A 16,559-nucleotide genomic window follows, 5' to 3' on the forward strand; every position below is an offset into this window, starting at 1 on the left:
CGGTGCTGTAACGTTCACCGCCCTGATGCATCGGTCTCTACTTTTACCTTTGACGCATTACGACATGACGGGATTGTAGCAGTCGCCGAAAACGGTCAGCGTGTGATGGGAGAGCTACCCCGTTGACTTCGGACAGGTAGGATTATCTTTAGCGGTCATTAATAATGCGTAAATAATGGATGTGTCGACGGAAGGTCTAAACCCGGCTCGGGTGGAATGGAGGAGCGCCGAAGGGTGCAAGACCGTGCATCGAGCATCATCCCTTTCCCTTTTGACTTTCATTTTGTGTATTTCGTTGTTACGGAGACTTGGTACCGTGAGCGTTGCGCGGCGTACCCGTTCGCTCGATAAAATGTATCCGCTATGATATATCAACACGAGTCGTCTTTTAGGGAAGTGCATGTCTTCGGGGACGGACAGGGGGCTCTTGCTGTCACTGCGTGTACACACGCCCATTTTCAATCTATGAACCGATCAAAATAATGACTCGGGGAATAAACATTAGACGTGCGCACTATGCCAGACGCCGTCGTATTTCAGCAATGAGCGAATGGGTTTTGGGGATGTAGATGTTTGTTTTTTGAGGATTTCATCCACTCCGTTAAAGGCCGTCGAAATGTCATGACAAATACACCCGTGTTGTTGGGAATCACCACGGTGTTTTTCCAGAAATGCACGTCTCTCGAGCCCGGAAAGCGGCTCGCGCATAAACATTGAAAACACGCGTGGCATTCTGGCACCTGTGAGTGCGGATTCTCCGCGGGCGCGCGGCGCTTCCTGGTAGGTGTCTATTAATGTCGTTGTGATTTCACGCGCAATGTAAAAGACTACGGAAGTTAATTGTTAATAACTGTCACAATTGTTTTTTATTCTTGTGTGTTGTATGAAACAAAGAGGCACGCGTTATTTACATCTTCACGGCGCAGAAATGGCGCAAGGGTATTATGTAGTCTATTTAGGCAAAAAATATTTTTTATCAGAGAGGATTTGAAAGTGCATTACTTGATCTGCAGGCCGAGGTGAATTGGTATATTATATTAATTAAAAAGGACTCTAACAATAATCTGATTTGTAATAATCGTATTACAAATATTCAGTTTTCAGTTTTTATTTTTTTAGTTAGATTAATCTGAATCTTTACCAATTTACTAGATTACATTGAATGTTTGTTAACATTTTAAAATAAAGGGGTATTTATTAACAATTAGTTTAAGCATTACATGAACTGACAGTAAACAATACTTCTTAAACATGTATTCATTTTAGTTCATGTTTATTTCAGCATTTACAAATGAATTTTTAAAATCAAACATTGTTAATGCACCATGAACTACATGAACAATTACTTCACGTTAACAACATAAATAGGAATAATAATTTATGGATAACTATTGTTCGTGTTAGTTAATGCATTTACTAATGTTAATAAATACAACCCATATTGTAAAGTGTTACCGAATATTTTATATCTACTTTTAACTCTATATAACAATAAGTGGACGTCTCTAATCATATTGAATCCAACAGAATTATTATTTCTTTACTGCTTGAACATCATGATGTGTATTTTACGAAATACTGATTTTTTTAAACAACAGTAAATACAACTGGAATATTTCAATTTTAAAGGCAGGGTGATTTGTATATTTACATTTATATATAATGCTATAATTTATATTTATATTATTAACTTTGTTGTGAATATTTAGGCGTGTGCTTGTTAATTTAGCCTATATGTTAAAACCGTTATGATTGATTTAGAAAATATAAATTCCTCTTTCTTCTTATGGATTGGAGCCATGTTTAGACATCTTGCTTTAGTCTTTAGGCAGCAGCTTTTGCCAGAGGGGAACTGGAATCCCCTGGTTGGGCCTGGGTTCTCCTGAGTTTTTTTTTCTCGATTGGAGTTTTGGGTTCCTCGCCACCGTTTGCATATTGTTTTGCACTATTTGCCTGGCCGGGGGGGCTGCTTTAGAATTCAGAAGTTAGACATAATTAATATTGCATATAAGAATTTATAGTCCGTTTAATATTTGACCTGTGGTTCTCTCTCCTTTATCTCAAATGTGGGCTTTCATTGTGCGTGTGTGCGAGTGTGTTTGCGTGTGTGCGTCTATGTTAATGTGTGTAAGTATGTATGTATATTGTGTGTGTGGAGCATTTGTATGTGTGTCTTTTCTTGTTTTCACCTTTTTCTTGTTTTTACAGGTATATGCCTTTAGTTGTTTTTCTTGTATTCAATGTGTCTCACGTACAGCTGCTTTGTAACAATGAAAATTGTAAAAAGCGCTTTATAAATAAAGTTGAGTTGAGTTTAGTGTACAAACCTACATGTCATTCTCCTGCAGAACTCTTGACTTGGGCACAGCTTTACAAATGGCCTGAACATTATATGCATTTGGTATGACACTTTTATAAAAAACGAGGCACACTTGTTCTTGGTCTTTCCTGCGAAGCAGAATATAGACCTGGTAAACAAATAAATGGAGCCTGTTTGAAATTTGCATGTAGGTCGACCTTAGACAAACTACCAGCCTGTGTCAGTTTCCAACCAGGATTTATTCACGCATATGAAGAGTAATTTAAACAAAGCAAATCTTAACAAAACTGAAGAAGTGCACATACATCATATTTATGACCACATTTGTTTTAGCTTCTTATGTCCAGATTCTGTGGAACAATGGACAGGGAGTCCCAAACAAAAGCAGAACCTCCAAAGAGTGCAGGCACCACAACAACCACCCCAGCGCTGAACACTTCCCATCAGGCCAATGGTGCCCCCAAAACCCCCCCTGCTCTCACAACCGTAACCACCTTCCACAATCAACCCTCCCCCAACGAGAGAAAAGTGGTTCAGGTGAGTAAACTTGAAATCTGATCTGTATGTCGTACTTTCTTTATCTCTGTTTTTGACTACCATTAGTCACACCTGACAGTTTCAGCTCTTCCTTCAATATATTTAACCGTAATTTCAAGCTGTCCATACGTGGACCCTTCCACTGTCTCCATAAATCATCTCCATCACTTCTTCTAGATCAATCTGTCTGGGGACCGACTGGCTCCATCTTTCTCACCGAGTGAGCGAGTCAACCAAGCTTCATCTTCGCAGCAGACCCCAAAAACGGTGCGTGTGTGCAACATAGCAGCACAATACTTCTTCTGTTCCTGTAAAAGCAATATTTTTATTGTTATGACAGGTATTGTGTCATTTCAATCCTCCGCTGATCTTATCGATTTCCTTGTTTTTCCTCACCGCCTATTCCCGCAGGTTTCTCAGCCCAACACCCCCGGATCAACACCTCTAGTCAGAGGAATTCAAAGCACGGGTACAGCCGTCCGTAAGATCTCCCCTCAAGCTCTGCTCCTGGGGAAGAGTCCGGCCACGAGCCAGGCCCAGATGCTGTTGAGGGCCCAGATGGTAAGGCAACCCTCCGGCTTGAGCCATATCATGTTCTACATGGGCCGAAACCACCGTAGACATTGCTCTTCCCAAATATTCATATTAGTGGATAATTAGGATGGTTTATTTGTACCCTCCTCTTATTTTTAAACGTTGGTTACTCGGTTCTGCAGCATTTTGAACCTTGACATTGTTCGACATGTTTCTCATACATGAAGCCCTTTGATACCTCATGGTTTTACCCACAATGTTCAGAGAGAAACCGTTTTACACTCATCTCTTTATGGAAACTTTCTTGGTTTCTCAGCTTCGAGTGAATTTGCAACAAATGTCTGTCCTGTGACCCACTGCACTGTTTACTTGCAATGGGCTACTTGTTAATAATGTAATACTAATCTGACTGTTTCGAAATGTGAAGGTGAAGTTTCATTATAGTCCTGGAACTGCCCTGTGGGTTAAATTGTTCCCAAGTCGTGGTCTAGTGTGACCAACAGCCATGTTGTAGGGTAACTGTCTAGAGGCCTGCACTCGGTGCATGCTTGCATACTTCTGATGAGGACAGATTTTGCTGTACCACATCAAAAGATCATCGCCTGTGAAGTTCACCATCACACCTACACAGAACAGCACAACAGGCAGGAAATAACAGCCTTCTGTTTGCACCATGTAGGACTTTATCTTTATTACCTTCTCTCTTTTCATTTCTCTTTATCGCTATGCTTGCCACCCGGCAGCTGATTTTAACATCTGCTGTGCGACCTGACGTACCTGCCCTCTCCTCTTCCTCCTTCTCATCTTCCTCATCCACCCTTTCCTCTTCCTCACCTCGATTTCCCTCCATGCAGGTGAGCTTGAGTGTGTGTGGTCATGTGACTTGTGTTCACCTTCGCCCCAAGAGTTAAAATTTTGTGATAATTTATTGTTTTGTCTTCTATTGGATGTTTATTTATTCATGTTTTTTTTTTTCGTTTTTCTTTTCTCTAGCTCCAGAGTTTGACTCTCCGTCCACCTCCACCAGGCACCCTCACCATCCCTCCAAACCTACCACTCAAGCCAACAACTTCAAGCCAGCCCCCTTTGCTTTCATGCCGTTTACCAACTTTCCATCTGAGACCCAGCCAGCCAGCTAACGTTCCAGGGACGGAGGGACCTTCTAAGACAGAAAGCTCAACATCTCTGACGGCTCAAACAAAAGCAACTGTGCGCCATCTTACGGTTCCTCCTCCCTGTGAGTACAATTGTACGCATGTGTCTCTCACATCCTAAATAAATAAAAGTGGTTAATTGTCTTTTTCAACCTCAAAATTATATTTCTGAAAAAAAAATGTGTGAAAATTATAGATTTATTTTACAAAATACAGGTTGCATGAATGGCATGAATTAAAGCATAAAAATATATCTTTGTCAAATAAATACTAGGGAGGTTAAGTTTACGAGAATCATTTTAGTTTTACATGCTTGAGTTGAGTAAAATCAAGCAAATCGCTCATCTTTGCCTTTATCATCATGTTTCCAGCGCTATATGCACCTTCACAGGCCCTCGCCTTAGCGAAACAGAAGCTAAACCGCAACAGTCTCAAAAGGCCCCACAGTCAGATCAGCATCCCCCAACACCCTTTCAATCAAAGACACACCCCTCCAAACTCTCCCCCCGCCGCACCAAAGAAGCCTCTTCCAGAGTTAAAGCGCTGCCCATCCACCCAACCTTCCAAAAGTGTGTCTGGCACTTCCGTACCCATCACTGTTCCCTCCCCCACAAGATCCCACCTCACACCCCCTACCCTGACTCTACCCTTGAGGTCTTCGTCCACCGGTGGATCCCTACTGGCTACAAAACAGCTGCTGAGGATTGCATTGTCCTCCGCGTCTGCCAAGAGCACCAATGGGCAATCCAAGGCAGCCACTGTGTCTCCACCTCATGATCTCGTCCAATCAAAACCGCTTCTCTCACCTGTGCTTGCTAAACCAGAGTGCCCCACCCAGCCGCTACGGACTCCAAACCCCTGCCCACAGCTGGTGCAGCTGTCACCATCTAGACAAACGACAGCGGCAACACCTCTGATCGCCACCCCTCCACTAGCATCTCCACAGAGGGCATCGCCGCCTTCGCCGGTCCTGCCTCTGGTGTCCACCAGCAGCGTTCTCGCACCCCCACAGACCCTCCTGACCGCACAGAGTCCCACACAAGCAGCCGAAACGTCAAAAGAGCAGAAAGACGGGAAGGCAGAGCAGAAAGAAGGCAAAGGACCAGAGCAGACTCCTCAAGATCTGAAATGTCCGGCAGTGCAAAAGAAAAGTGCAGGACAAACTCAAATCACCCAGATTTGCACAACAGTTCAACAGTCCAGAGACGATTCAGAGAAGTCATCGGTGAGATATAAGACATCCACAAATGCTAAAAATGCTTAAACACGTGTGTTTTTTAGAACTTTACTATTAATAGGGCTTAGTTACTGTTAGTTATGTGTTTTTCAATAACTGATATTTAGATAGCAGGGTGTCCGGTGTAGTACTGATAATAGATATTTTAAAGATGTATACACCTAGTGACACTAAAGAACAAAATTATTTACACAATATTTATTCTAAACTGAGAATTGTGAACAGAAATGTCTATTACTTCTCAGCCAAATTATAGACAGCTTTATCGGAAACAACATAAACAAATGGTATGTGAACGAAATGTAACTTCGGAAGACCTCTGCAAAGAATCAATAACTGCTTAGCAGTTTTAATGTAATTTAATACAATTAATGTAAAAAAATATTAATAATAGTTAAAATAAATTAAATAAGTTAAATAAAGCCACTTGTCAGACCGGAAACCAAACAAAGACCGGAATTTATATTTGGGCCAGGCAAGTGCGACCGATCAAACCGTCTGTATCAGTCTGTAAATGGATGTGATTGCATTAAAATGATGTTTTAGTGAGTGTTGATGTTAACAATCTCTGTATTTCTGGTCTTTAATAAGATGACAGTCTGCACAGAGGATTCAAGGACCGACGGGCAGATAAAAACGTCACAGAAGAGTGAAACACGCTCGCCTTTAACTCCGTCATGGCAGGCTGAAAAAGACGAACAGTGCGAGGAAACATCTACCCAATCAGACAATCACTCAGGTACACTTTGTCTTTGAATCCCCTGTAGTGTCACCTGTATATCATAAGTGAGATCTTAAAGTGACCTTAAACACACGGGGTTTCTGCCAATCTCATATTAATCTTGAGTACCTATAGAGTAGGATACGTCGTATCTTTGAAGAGTATTTAGTTTGATCACATTTATAAAAGATAGATACAGCTGTACAATTATTTCTGAAATCATACAGCGCGTCCAGGGGGGAGGGGTAGGCTGAACTAAACAACAAAAACACAAAACAAAACACAGACGTAAGTTTCACTCACCGCATGCGGTTCATGTCCGGCATCTTTTAGCGCTGGGACGGCTCAAAATATCAGTTCAATTATGTCCAATAAGGGACTAAGAAAAATTGTAACAAAACACTTTTATATGTCCAAAAAAAGTTCAGAACCTTTACTATCACTGGGGCAGTGTATCGAGCACAGAAATACTAAGGAATACGCCCAACTCGTTTTTTGACATGTTGACCACGTTAAGTATTCGAAGACAACACGTTTAACATTGTAATGAAGTCAGAATGCATGACAAATCGCTGCAGCACCCCTTTTAAATCTCAGTTATTTCTATTGTTGTATGCAGTGAGATTGAAAAGAGATATCTGCTTTTTGAGGCTAATCGTGTCATCTCACATGTGTCTTTCAAAAATCACTCATATTGTGCTCACGTTTGCAAAATATGGATGATTTTAATATAAACCTGTACATTCCTGTACATCTACTATACCTGTGAAGCTCTTAGCTTCTGCCATATATTTGCATTTGTGTAATTTGAACCTGTTTTTATTTGCCTATGGAATTTTAGGAGGTAATATAGTACATGAAACATAACTCTCCTAAGCTGTAATAGAATTGTCATGTGGTCAAACCGATAAGCGTAGCTCAATGTCTCAGACTGCATTGGTAATATCACAACTTTCTTAATCTTTCCAGCAATCTCGAGTCTTTCTTCTGACATGTCACCTATCCAGACGTCCATCACTCAGCCTTTAGATATGTCTCCCGTGGACAGTTGCTTTCCCCCGAAATTTCACCCCGTGTCAGAGAAGCCACCAGTTCAGCCTCCCACCTTCATGCAAACGAAGCCCACGGACCTTCAGCAGACATCAGAAACAGTCAAACCTTTGGTCCTGACACACCTGGTGGAAGGTTTTATTATACAGGAAGGACTAGAACCGTTCCCGGTAAACAAAACAGCAACACAGACCAGTGCTTGCAGCAAACATTTTTCATTACATGAAAATATGTGCTTGTGGCGGAGATCCATCACTTCCACTCTGTGGTTGAGCTTGTTTCTTTCAAATTCCACAGGTGAGTAGGTCATCTCTGATGATCGATCCCATTAGGGAGTCTGGGCTAAATGGGGTGAAAGAACCAGAGCTTATCCCGTCCAGTTCAGAGCCTCCCGACGACTCCACAGACTCGGATGATGAGGACATGGTCACAAATAGTAAGTAGATGTCTATGAAAGCCATCGAAGATAAATGTGCGAGAACTGTTAGGATCTTGGCATTACACCAGAGTAACATTAATGTATTTAATTTGTAAAATTACATAAACTTATTTGTTAATTTCTTTATAATTTTTACCGAAGGGGCCCGCAAGCTTGTTTTGCAATGCCAGTTTTGCAAGAGGAAAGGCACCGCTGAGACATTCCAGCGCTCGAAACGCTTCTGCTCCAAATCGTGTGCCAAGAGGTACAGCTCTTCTTGTTGTCACTGGCATTAAAACACACCTGTTTTGAAATGGTACCTAACATAACTCAAAACTGCAGATAAACTGGTGTCATTTTTTAAGTGTAGCATCAACTTTGCCCCAAACTGTGTGTACGTCTATACATTTTTCAACATTAATGACGACTTGGTCATGTGGAAAATAATCGTACTTATGTTAACAAATGGACATGCATGCATATATGTTTAAACATGAAGTCATGCTCTCAAACATAGTCACTTGCAATGTTGTAAAGAAACTTGCATATATTTTTGTGTACACAAAGTGTAACAGGATGTGGTTATGGCTTGTGATAAACACCCTTGACACACATCGAACATGATGCGTCTCTACACAAAGCAGATGATTTTGGTCAGTGCGTCAGTTTGCCTTTAAAGACAACCTTTGTTTACATTTCTCCATCTCTCCGCAGGTTCAGTTACACCAAACGTTTTCGCGCACTCAGACGCTGTGTGAGCGAGGGTGGGCATCGATCTGAACTCATTGGCACTGAGGACAACGCAGAAGAAAATTTCCATCAGGTTTGTTACTCTGATTGAAGTACTTAATCAACTGAAAACACCTTTGAAAACTATCACAGTATCCTTTACATGTATGTGTTAGATTATTCGTATATGTATGATGTAAACCCATTGTATCATATCATTTATATCTAAAAATAAATGTCCAGAAATGGCTCATGCAACTCTTTTCAGCGGTGTGAAACCGAAACACTGACCAATAGTCTATCTGTATTACTCACTCTGTTTCAATAGCCAAGACATGCGACGACAGAGCAGTGGAGAATCCTTCAACAGCCTCCGCATGAAGGCGAAGATGGGACCTGCCGCTCCCATGAAGACGAGGCTTCGCAGGCACACGGAACAGGAACGTGAGCGAGAAATAAGAGCCAGGCCATCGGTTGAGGAGACGAGAAGTGCCCCCACCTCACCTTTAGACGCCGTGTCACCCATTGGGGTCTTTCCCTACCCAAAACCATCTCAGTGGTCTGTGGATCAAGTGTCAAGCTTTATATCCAACTTACCAGGTAATAAAAATGTGTAAAGTGCCAAAACCATACGTTTGCATCTCCAGGTATAATCCAATCATAGGTACTCCGGTTTTTGCTCTGCTTGCTTCTAACTGGTCAGCAGTAACACAATGTGGTCAAATATACTAAACTGTATAGTCGGCCAAACAATTTCTAGTATCTTGTATCCTTGTGAAGTTTATCTGTATTTCAAAATAAACACTTCTAGGTTGATAAAAGTTGATAGAAGCCTATGTTGTTATATCATATAGAAAAGTGGATTTTTTTTTGTTCATCGTGTCAATATATTTTGTATAATTACTTGTTTTAAAGCTGTACTCCCCACTTTAATTGTTTTAGGGTGTCATGACATTGGTGAAGCATTCAGAGCCCAAGAGATAGACGGCCAAGCCTTGCTTCTGTTGACCGAAGACCATCTGATGAGTGCCATGAACGTCAAACTCGGCCCCGCTCTCAAAATATGTGCCCGTATAAACTCCCTGAAGGAAGGCGGAAGATAAAATGAAACGGACACAAAGAGATAGGTATATCTTTGTGGACCATAGGAGCACTTGCCAATAGAATAGAGCCATTTTGTGCACTTTAATCTTCAGAGATTTACGCGATAATTTCAATGTTATCAGAAAGCTTACATGTATTTGCTTGAACTAAACTAGCAAAATCTTACAGTTCTTGTAAACTTAGCCTCTGTCTGAAAGCATGGTAGCAATATAATGGTCTCAGTCTGTGAGCAATTTATAGGCGGTTTATTTAATCGGATAGGAGGAAACTGTTAGTCTCCTTTTTTGTATGGGTAATTTCGATCAGGGTCACCGGTTTTATATTTTTGACAGAAAGCAGAGGGGATCACTTCCCCGGTCAGCGCGGAGAGGTTCGACAAATACGGAAGTGCTGTTATTGTGTGCATGTCCCATTGTATATATTTTCTATTGTATTCCATATGTATACATGTATAACAATACAGTGTTCTGTGTGTATAAATTAAAAAAATGTTTTGTGAAGGATTTGTAATATTTAATATATTTGTCTTCTGAGGCTCTAAAAAGTACAAACGCGAATCGTTTCAAGTTTATAAGCATTTTTAAACGACATTTGAGATACTGACATGAAATGAAATTTTGTGAAATCTCCACAGTGGTACTGTCGATCTGACAAACTGTCAACAGAAGACAAAAGGAAGGTACCCGAAGGCAATCGTTTTCAATCAAGGCAGTGAAAAGGTGCCTTTTTTCTGAGACCTAATGAAACTACTGTAGGCATTTTGCTGAGGCAAAGTATGTACTAGATAGTGTCATCATTAAAGTGTTGTTTCTCATTGTTACATTACTTTTCTTGTGCCACTTTTGATTATTTAATTAAACCAGCTACATTTTGTTACAGAACCCTGTATCAGTCATTTATTGGACCTTTTTTCTAATTCTTGTGCTTTGTAAAAAACAATGATGCTTATTCAACATACTAAATTATTTTCAATCTCTGTGTACGACATAGCTGTCAATATATACGTTCCTTTATATAAAGCTTTAAGCTTTGTTGTTTCTGATGTCAATGGAAAGCCTGTCGTCAAATCGTGAGATTTTTTTGCATAATGACCATGAAACATCTGTTGGAGATCTAGTTACTTAGTAACCCACTAGATGGCATTCACACCCAAAAATAGTTATGTCGCAAAAAAAGAAATTAAATCAAATAAAAAAATACTCAATTCACTAATCACTCGTGATGTACATAGAACAGATAATAACACTGTAAGATAAAACATCTGTGAATACATGATAAATCAAAAAATATTATTTTTGAGGGAAGGCCATTGTGACGTTTGTGAAAGGGCTTTCCTTTGATTGGCTGAAAGTTCTGCAGGGGTGCGAGGGAAGATAAAAACACAATTTATCCAAATGGATTGTTTTACACTTGCAGTCCGTACTCAGACTGTATACCTAAATCTCTAAAGCAATATACATTAACTATAACTAATTAATACCATCTTTGTTACACATTTTTCTTGCAATCCCATTTTAATATACACTGTGTTAGCAGAATGACACATAGCTGTCGTCTCCTCTGTGGTTTTTTAATGAGTTGTATCGGCTGGACGGGTATTATAATCGCGACGTCAACAAACAACTGGGTGGTCACCTGTAAATACGGCATGCACACCTGCAGGAAGATGGACGAGCTCGAGACGAAGGGCTTGTGGACGGAGTGCATCATCTCGACTGCTCTGTATCACTGCATCTCACTCAACCAGATCCTCGAAATACCTGGTGAGAAAAGACATTTTTAACAAATGCATACAGTTTTAAATCAATGTCTTTTGTTCGGATTTATTAACGTTTTGTGCCTTTTGTTTCTAAAATCGTATTGAACAGTAAAATGTTCCATTTCGTTTCCAAGAAAAAAAGGTTTAATATCACAAGAAAATCTATTTTTATAAATATAACATTTTGTCCATAAAATAATATTTGTTATTTAAACAATAAGGGGCGGTTTCCCGGACAAGGGTAAGTTTAAAACTAGGTTAAATTTGGATATTTAAGTCATTTTACGTCACAAAAAAACATTACTGCTGAGCATCTCGAGACAAAATCACACTGATATATTTTTATGTCAATGCAAGTTGTTTTCGATTAAGACACACATTTAAATCGGTCAGGGACTAGGCTTAAGCCCTGTCCGGGAAACAGCCCCTAAGTGTTTTCGACTTTACGCAGCGCTGTGCAGAAAGTGTTTATGAGACCTGCGCTTTTAAATTGATCTCGCGGTACTTTGTCACACCGCCTCCGTTTTACGCAGCGCAGCGCCGCAGTCGAATATACTGTCCGTGTTATGATGTCTTATGTGGACATGTGTTTGTGCACTTGTTTTAAAAGCGTACATCCAGACGTCTCGTGCTCTGTTGGTCACCGCCTCTCTTCTCGGTCTGCCGTCTCTGGCGCTCGTGCTGCTGGCGATGCCGTGCGTCAAACTGAGCCAAGAAACCGAAGACACTAAATGCAAGCGGGCAGTCCTGGGTGGCATTCTAATACTGTTCATTTGTGAGTAAAACGTCGTATTGGACATGTTGTTTAATATTGTAAAGTACACTTGAGGAGGAAAGTTACATTCTATCAAAACATTTTAACTTTCACTTAAGTACCCATAAACTTTTGAAAGTATATTTAAAACCCAGAGGTTATGCTCTGGTTGCTTATATCCTGCTTGTAGTCGTGCTTTCAACATGCATTTCAGCAGGGCTTAGAAGGGCCTTGACTGAAGTCATCATAAAGCATACAGAGGTTTCCTATATCCTGATACAGTGGGAAGAGCAAACTGCCTGTTTGACCATGCATTTTTTATTTCATTTTTTAATTCAGTTTCAATTCTTTTCAATTTTTGTGAACAGTATAGATAAAGTTTTGATAAATGTCAATTATGTTGCTACATTTACAGGCACAATTATTTTCGTCTTTTTAAAAATACTGTGACCCTCCTTCCTCTTTCTTCAGCTCTGTGTGGGATGGTGTCAACCATTTGGTTCCCCATTGGAGTCCTTCACGAGGATGGTCTGATGTCATTCGGGTTCTCGCTGTATGCTGGCTGGGTCGGCTCAGCCCTCTGTTTTTTTGGTGGGTCTGTACTAACCTGTTGTTCAAGGAGCGACAGCCTGGCCCAGAGTCCCGAAGACCGCTATTACTACTCCAAACACAGTGGAGTTACTAACTCTGCCTCTGCTATAAACAGTCATGCCAAGAGCGCACATGTTTGAGAGAGGAGACGGACACACACACACACACACACACACTGGATAAGACCTCCGCGCCTTACCTCAAGATGGTATTTGGACACACACATTCAAGCTCAGCTCTCACACTCACACACCTACCAGTAAAAAATGTGTGTTTTCCACTGCCATGGTTTGACTGCAACCATGTGAAGATTTGGAGAGAATTTGATGGAAACCTTGTTTCGTTAAAGCTCATACGCCAAGCCTTTGTTTCAACAAACTTTGAAATGAATCCAGAGGGAAGCACAGTTCCTTCTTGTCTATAAGCATATTTTTTGATGTTTGTAAAGTCAATCTATTTACACAGTATAGAGTTTTGCTTCTGTATTTCTTTTTCTCAGTGACAAGAAATTAAATATGTTAACACATTATTTACTTTCAGAAAAAGTTGCGTTATTAACTCATGCTTTCCTCCAGTAATAACAATATATATTACAAAATCACACATCTAATGATGTCAGACAGACAGACAGGAAAACAGTCTGACCAGATGTCTTGTGCACTGTTTTCCTGGAGGGCTCTTCGCAGCATTTGTAATCAGAGAAAAAATTGTTGTAACAGGAAAACATTTTTTTCTGAAAGTCTCATTTTAGTGATGTGTTCAGTGATTGATTCATATTACTAATGAAAGTTTTTGTACCCTCCCTGTGCTTTCTGTGGGTATGTGAACAACGTTTCTTTTAATGTTCAATGTGTTTTAAAATTTTATATAATTATCTGCAAGGTTATTTTAGTTTACTAAAATTAAAACTTTGAAAACGTTTCTGTTCATTGAAATTCAATTAAATTATTGGAAAAACTTAACTTAAGAATTTTTTTTAATGTTGCCTCAAAATTAAACTGAAATAATTTTAAAGCACTAAAATTATAAAACAATAAATAATAAAACATTATCTAATAAACTGTACAATGCTAAAAGCATATACCAAAATTGCAAAAACTTTAGTAAAAATAAAAGCTTATTAAAATGATTTATAAAACTAATACAAAAATATAATAACTCTGATTCTCTTGACCCCAGCCGTGTTCTTGTTTTACACTGGTTGAGTACTTATTTTCAGGATGAAAACCTGAGACTAAAAAATATTCAATATTCATATTTAAGATGTGAAACAGTATTAGACACACTTTGTGTTTGTAAAATAAATGAAATTTAATGTTTCATATTAGTATATTCTTTTTCAAACAAATGTAACTCTAGATCTCTCAGTGTATTTACATGTGTTGTGAATCAGAAGGGATTTTACTCACGTAGCTGTAAGGAAGAAATGTAAATATACTCATGCAAACTTATACAAGAGGAAAACCACAAGATGTAACACATTTCCACTAAAAAACATAGAAAGAATTTGATATCAATGTCCCAAAATATTTTGAGAACTATTAAGCTTTCACAGGGAGCCAATCATAATATTTCCCCCAGAATTCAAGAGAGAGCTTGAGATGTTAGATCAGTTACAGCTGTGAATATGGTGTGAGGTTAAAAGTCCACTCAATATATCTTTAGAGAAGGTTTCAATTCATGATCACTGAGTTTTTTATAAAGGAAAGTATGTTTTGTAAAGGGTTTAAGTTCTAAAACTAGCAACATACAGCCAAGTAATGTAATGAAACAGCAGTAAGTGAATATTGTATTTCATAAACATTGATGAAAGCCCATCATTGGAAACCAAAACTGAGACATTAGCTCACATCATACTATTTCGGTATGTATTCTAATGAGTATATAAGTTTATATTTATTATTCATATTAATATATAATGGGGTTATTTAAAGGCACTGTTAATAAAAACCAAACTGGTTCCTGCTTATAAATAATTATTTTCTAATGTTCACAAAGAAAAAAGCAACACTCAAAGATTTTATTAATAGCCACCCAGATAATTTATTTATTGTTAGATCAACGTGAAATTGCATATTCTCAACATTGATTCAACATTAAATCAATTATCTTATCTTTCTAGCTAGGAAGCATGACCGTGAATTGCCAATTCTAATTCCCAATTCTAAAAATGCCCTGAAATCTGATTGGTCGGTAAGATTGTAACAGGACCAACAAGGATGTCAAAATCTAAATCATGGTCACCCAAATCCATCCTCTTTAAGTTTGTCTATAATACAGAGTGCTGTTTTGTCTGTAATGCTCACTCAGGTGAATATTCTTCATTGACCAGTTCCTCAAAGCCTCTGTTGGTCCTGCCTTTGCTTCTGGAATTGTTGGACGAGGATCTTTGGTCTTGATACTGATATTGGTTTTGGTACTGAGAGTCCATCTCCTCAGCTGCCCAGCCCTGGTACTGTCCTTCCTGTTCATCCTCCTGAGGATGAACGTCATCGTCCACATTAAAGCTGTCGTCCACCTCTGTGTCATACCTCTGGTAAGAGCTGGCGTGGGCCGCTTCTTCTCTGGCGCTGAGTTCCAGGGAGCTGTTCCACATGCCGTAACTAAAGTAGATCAGCACACCTGTGGGGGTAAAAAACAGACATGTAAAATCAAGCTTGCAAAGCTTTGGATTTGTATTTACATAGAGTTTGTTTTGAGCCTTACAAATTTTATGCCAAACCGTTGAGGTTTTTTCATAGGAGGAGATCCAACCTACCTAGGAAGCACCACACTACAAAGCGCACCCAGGTGATGCTGGATAGCTTGAGCATGAGGTAGATGTTCACCAGCATTGCCGCTACTGGCACGAAAGGCACGCAGGGCGCCATGTAAGGCAGCTTTTTGGGGTTCTCCGGCTGACGAAGAATAATAATAACCAGAGTTACCATCAGGGCAATTAAAGTCATTATAAAAGGCATTATTGCCCAGCGAGCCCCTCCTGAGACCCGTTCAAAGCCGTAGATGACAAGGATCCACAGAAAGAAAGTTAAGACAAAGAAAAGGAGAGTACAGGAAGTGACGGTGCGTCCTGTCGCAGGTGTCGGCCTATCACCCGAGTTCGGCAAGCCCAGACGCACCCGTAGGGTGTAATAGTGAGAGCCCAGAACACATTTTAAGACGCCAACCAGGGCGCTATCAGATCCTTCCGCCTCCGTTTCGTTCTCTCCTACTCCATAGCCGGAGTTTTCTGACTGGTATCCCCCTGAATTCGACTTTCCAATCAGCGTTTCATCATCGCCCTTTGATGGGAGGTTCTTAGCCCCACAGGTGTTGTCGCTGAAGTCCTCACCACCAGAATTAATATGCATGTCTTTCTCACTGGCTACCATCATCTCCTCCTTCCTTTTCCGTTCCTCCTCTTCCTCCTCGGTAAGGAAACTGGTGAAGCCATCCCTATCGGGCTGATACCGCAGAAGCAACACGCACACCGAAACCAGCGTGTAGGCCAGCAGCGTGCCGATTGACATCATCTCAATCAGGTCCCTCAGACTCACCAGAAGAGCCAACAGAGCAGCCAGAGACCCCGATATGACACAGGCTACCATGGGGGTCTCTGTGTGGGGACTCACAAAGGACAGGAACCTGGCGTGTATACAGATACTTTAGTAG

The 16,559-nt window shown here is 40.1% G+C and overlaps 4 protein-coding genes across 4 annotated transcripts in view; 2 read left to right on the top strand and 2 right to left on the bottom strand.

Moving 5' to 3' along the window:
• On the top strand, positions 1–10,304 carry si:ch211-230g15.5 (polyhomeotic-like protein 3). Its single transcript, XM_056738024.1, is given in 15 exon segments — positions 1–136; positions 2,654–2,857; positions 3,035–3,124; positions 3,269–3,418; positions 4,135–4,245; positions 4,385–4,628; positions 4,917–5,770; positions 6,374–6,521; positions 7,473–7,723; positions 7,851–7,989; positions 8,134–8,236; positions 8,686–8,794; positions 9,029–9,097; positions 9,099–9,300; positions 9,643–10,304. Coding segments are annotated over 14 exon segments (2,829 nt in total). The 5' UTR covers positions 1–136; positions 2,654–2,659; the 3' UTR covers positions 9,804–10,304.
• rpl22l1 (ribosomal protein L22-like 1) overlaps positions 2,931–16,559 on the bottom strand; it is a 25,482-nt gene continuing 11,853 nt past the window's right edge. Inside the window, exon 5 of the mRNA XM_056738030.1 lies at positions 2,931–2,942. The gene's annotated coding sequence lies outside the window, so the exon portion shown is untranslated. The remainder of the gene's footprint in view (positions 2,943–16,559) is intronic.
• On the top strand, positions 11,233–13,827 carry cldn11b (claudin 11b). Its single transcript, XM_056738025.1, has 3 exons — positions 11,233–11,567; positions 12,174–12,338; positions 12,789–13,827. Exons 1-3 carry the CDS (start codon positions 11,342–11,344, stop codon positions 13,046–13,048), a joined length of 651 nt encoding a protein of 216 aa, XP_056594003.1. The 5' UTR covers positions 11,233–11,341; the 3' UTR covers positions 13,049–13,827.
• The window catches only part of slc7a14b (solute carrier family 7 member 14b), an 11,770-nt gene continuing 9,487 nt past the window's right edge, over positions 14,277–16,559 (bottom strand). Inside the window, exons 7-8 of the mRNA XM_056737615.1 lie at positions 15,667–16,532; positions 14,277–15,530 (exon numbers count right to left, since the gene is read on the bottom strand). Coding sequence (XP_056593593.1) covers positions 15,211–15,530; positions 15,667–16,532 — 1,186 coding nt within the window. The 3' untranslated portion in view covers positions 14,277–15,210. The remainder of the gene's footprint in view (positions 15,531–15,666; positions 16,533–16,559) is intronic.

This window comes from Triplophysa dalaica, chromosome 23 (genome assembly GCF_015846415.1).
Source record: "Triplophysa dalaica isolate WHDGS20190420 chromosome 23, ASM1584641v1, whole genome shotgun sequence".
Taxonomy (NCBI): Eukaryota; Metazoa; Chordata; class Actinopteri; order Cypriniformes; family Nemacheilidae; genus Triplophysa; species Triplophysa dalaica.

What these genes read in the sequence shown, in the direction of transcription:
- cldn11b (XM_056738025.1), top strand. Translation starts at nt 11,342, where the DNA reads ATGACACATAGCTGTCGTCTCCTCTGTGGTTTTTTAATGAGTTGTATC. An exon ending in CCAGATCCTCGAAATACCTG is followed by an intron (nt 11,568 to 12,173) that starts GTGAGAAAAGAC and finishes TTGTTTTAAAAG; the next exon opens with CGTACATCCAGACGTCTCGT. An exon ending in CATTCTAATACTGTTCATTT is followed by an intron (nt 12,339 to 12,788) that starts GTGAGTAAAACG and finishes CTCTTTCTTCAG; the next exon opens with CTCTGTGTGGGATGGTGTCA.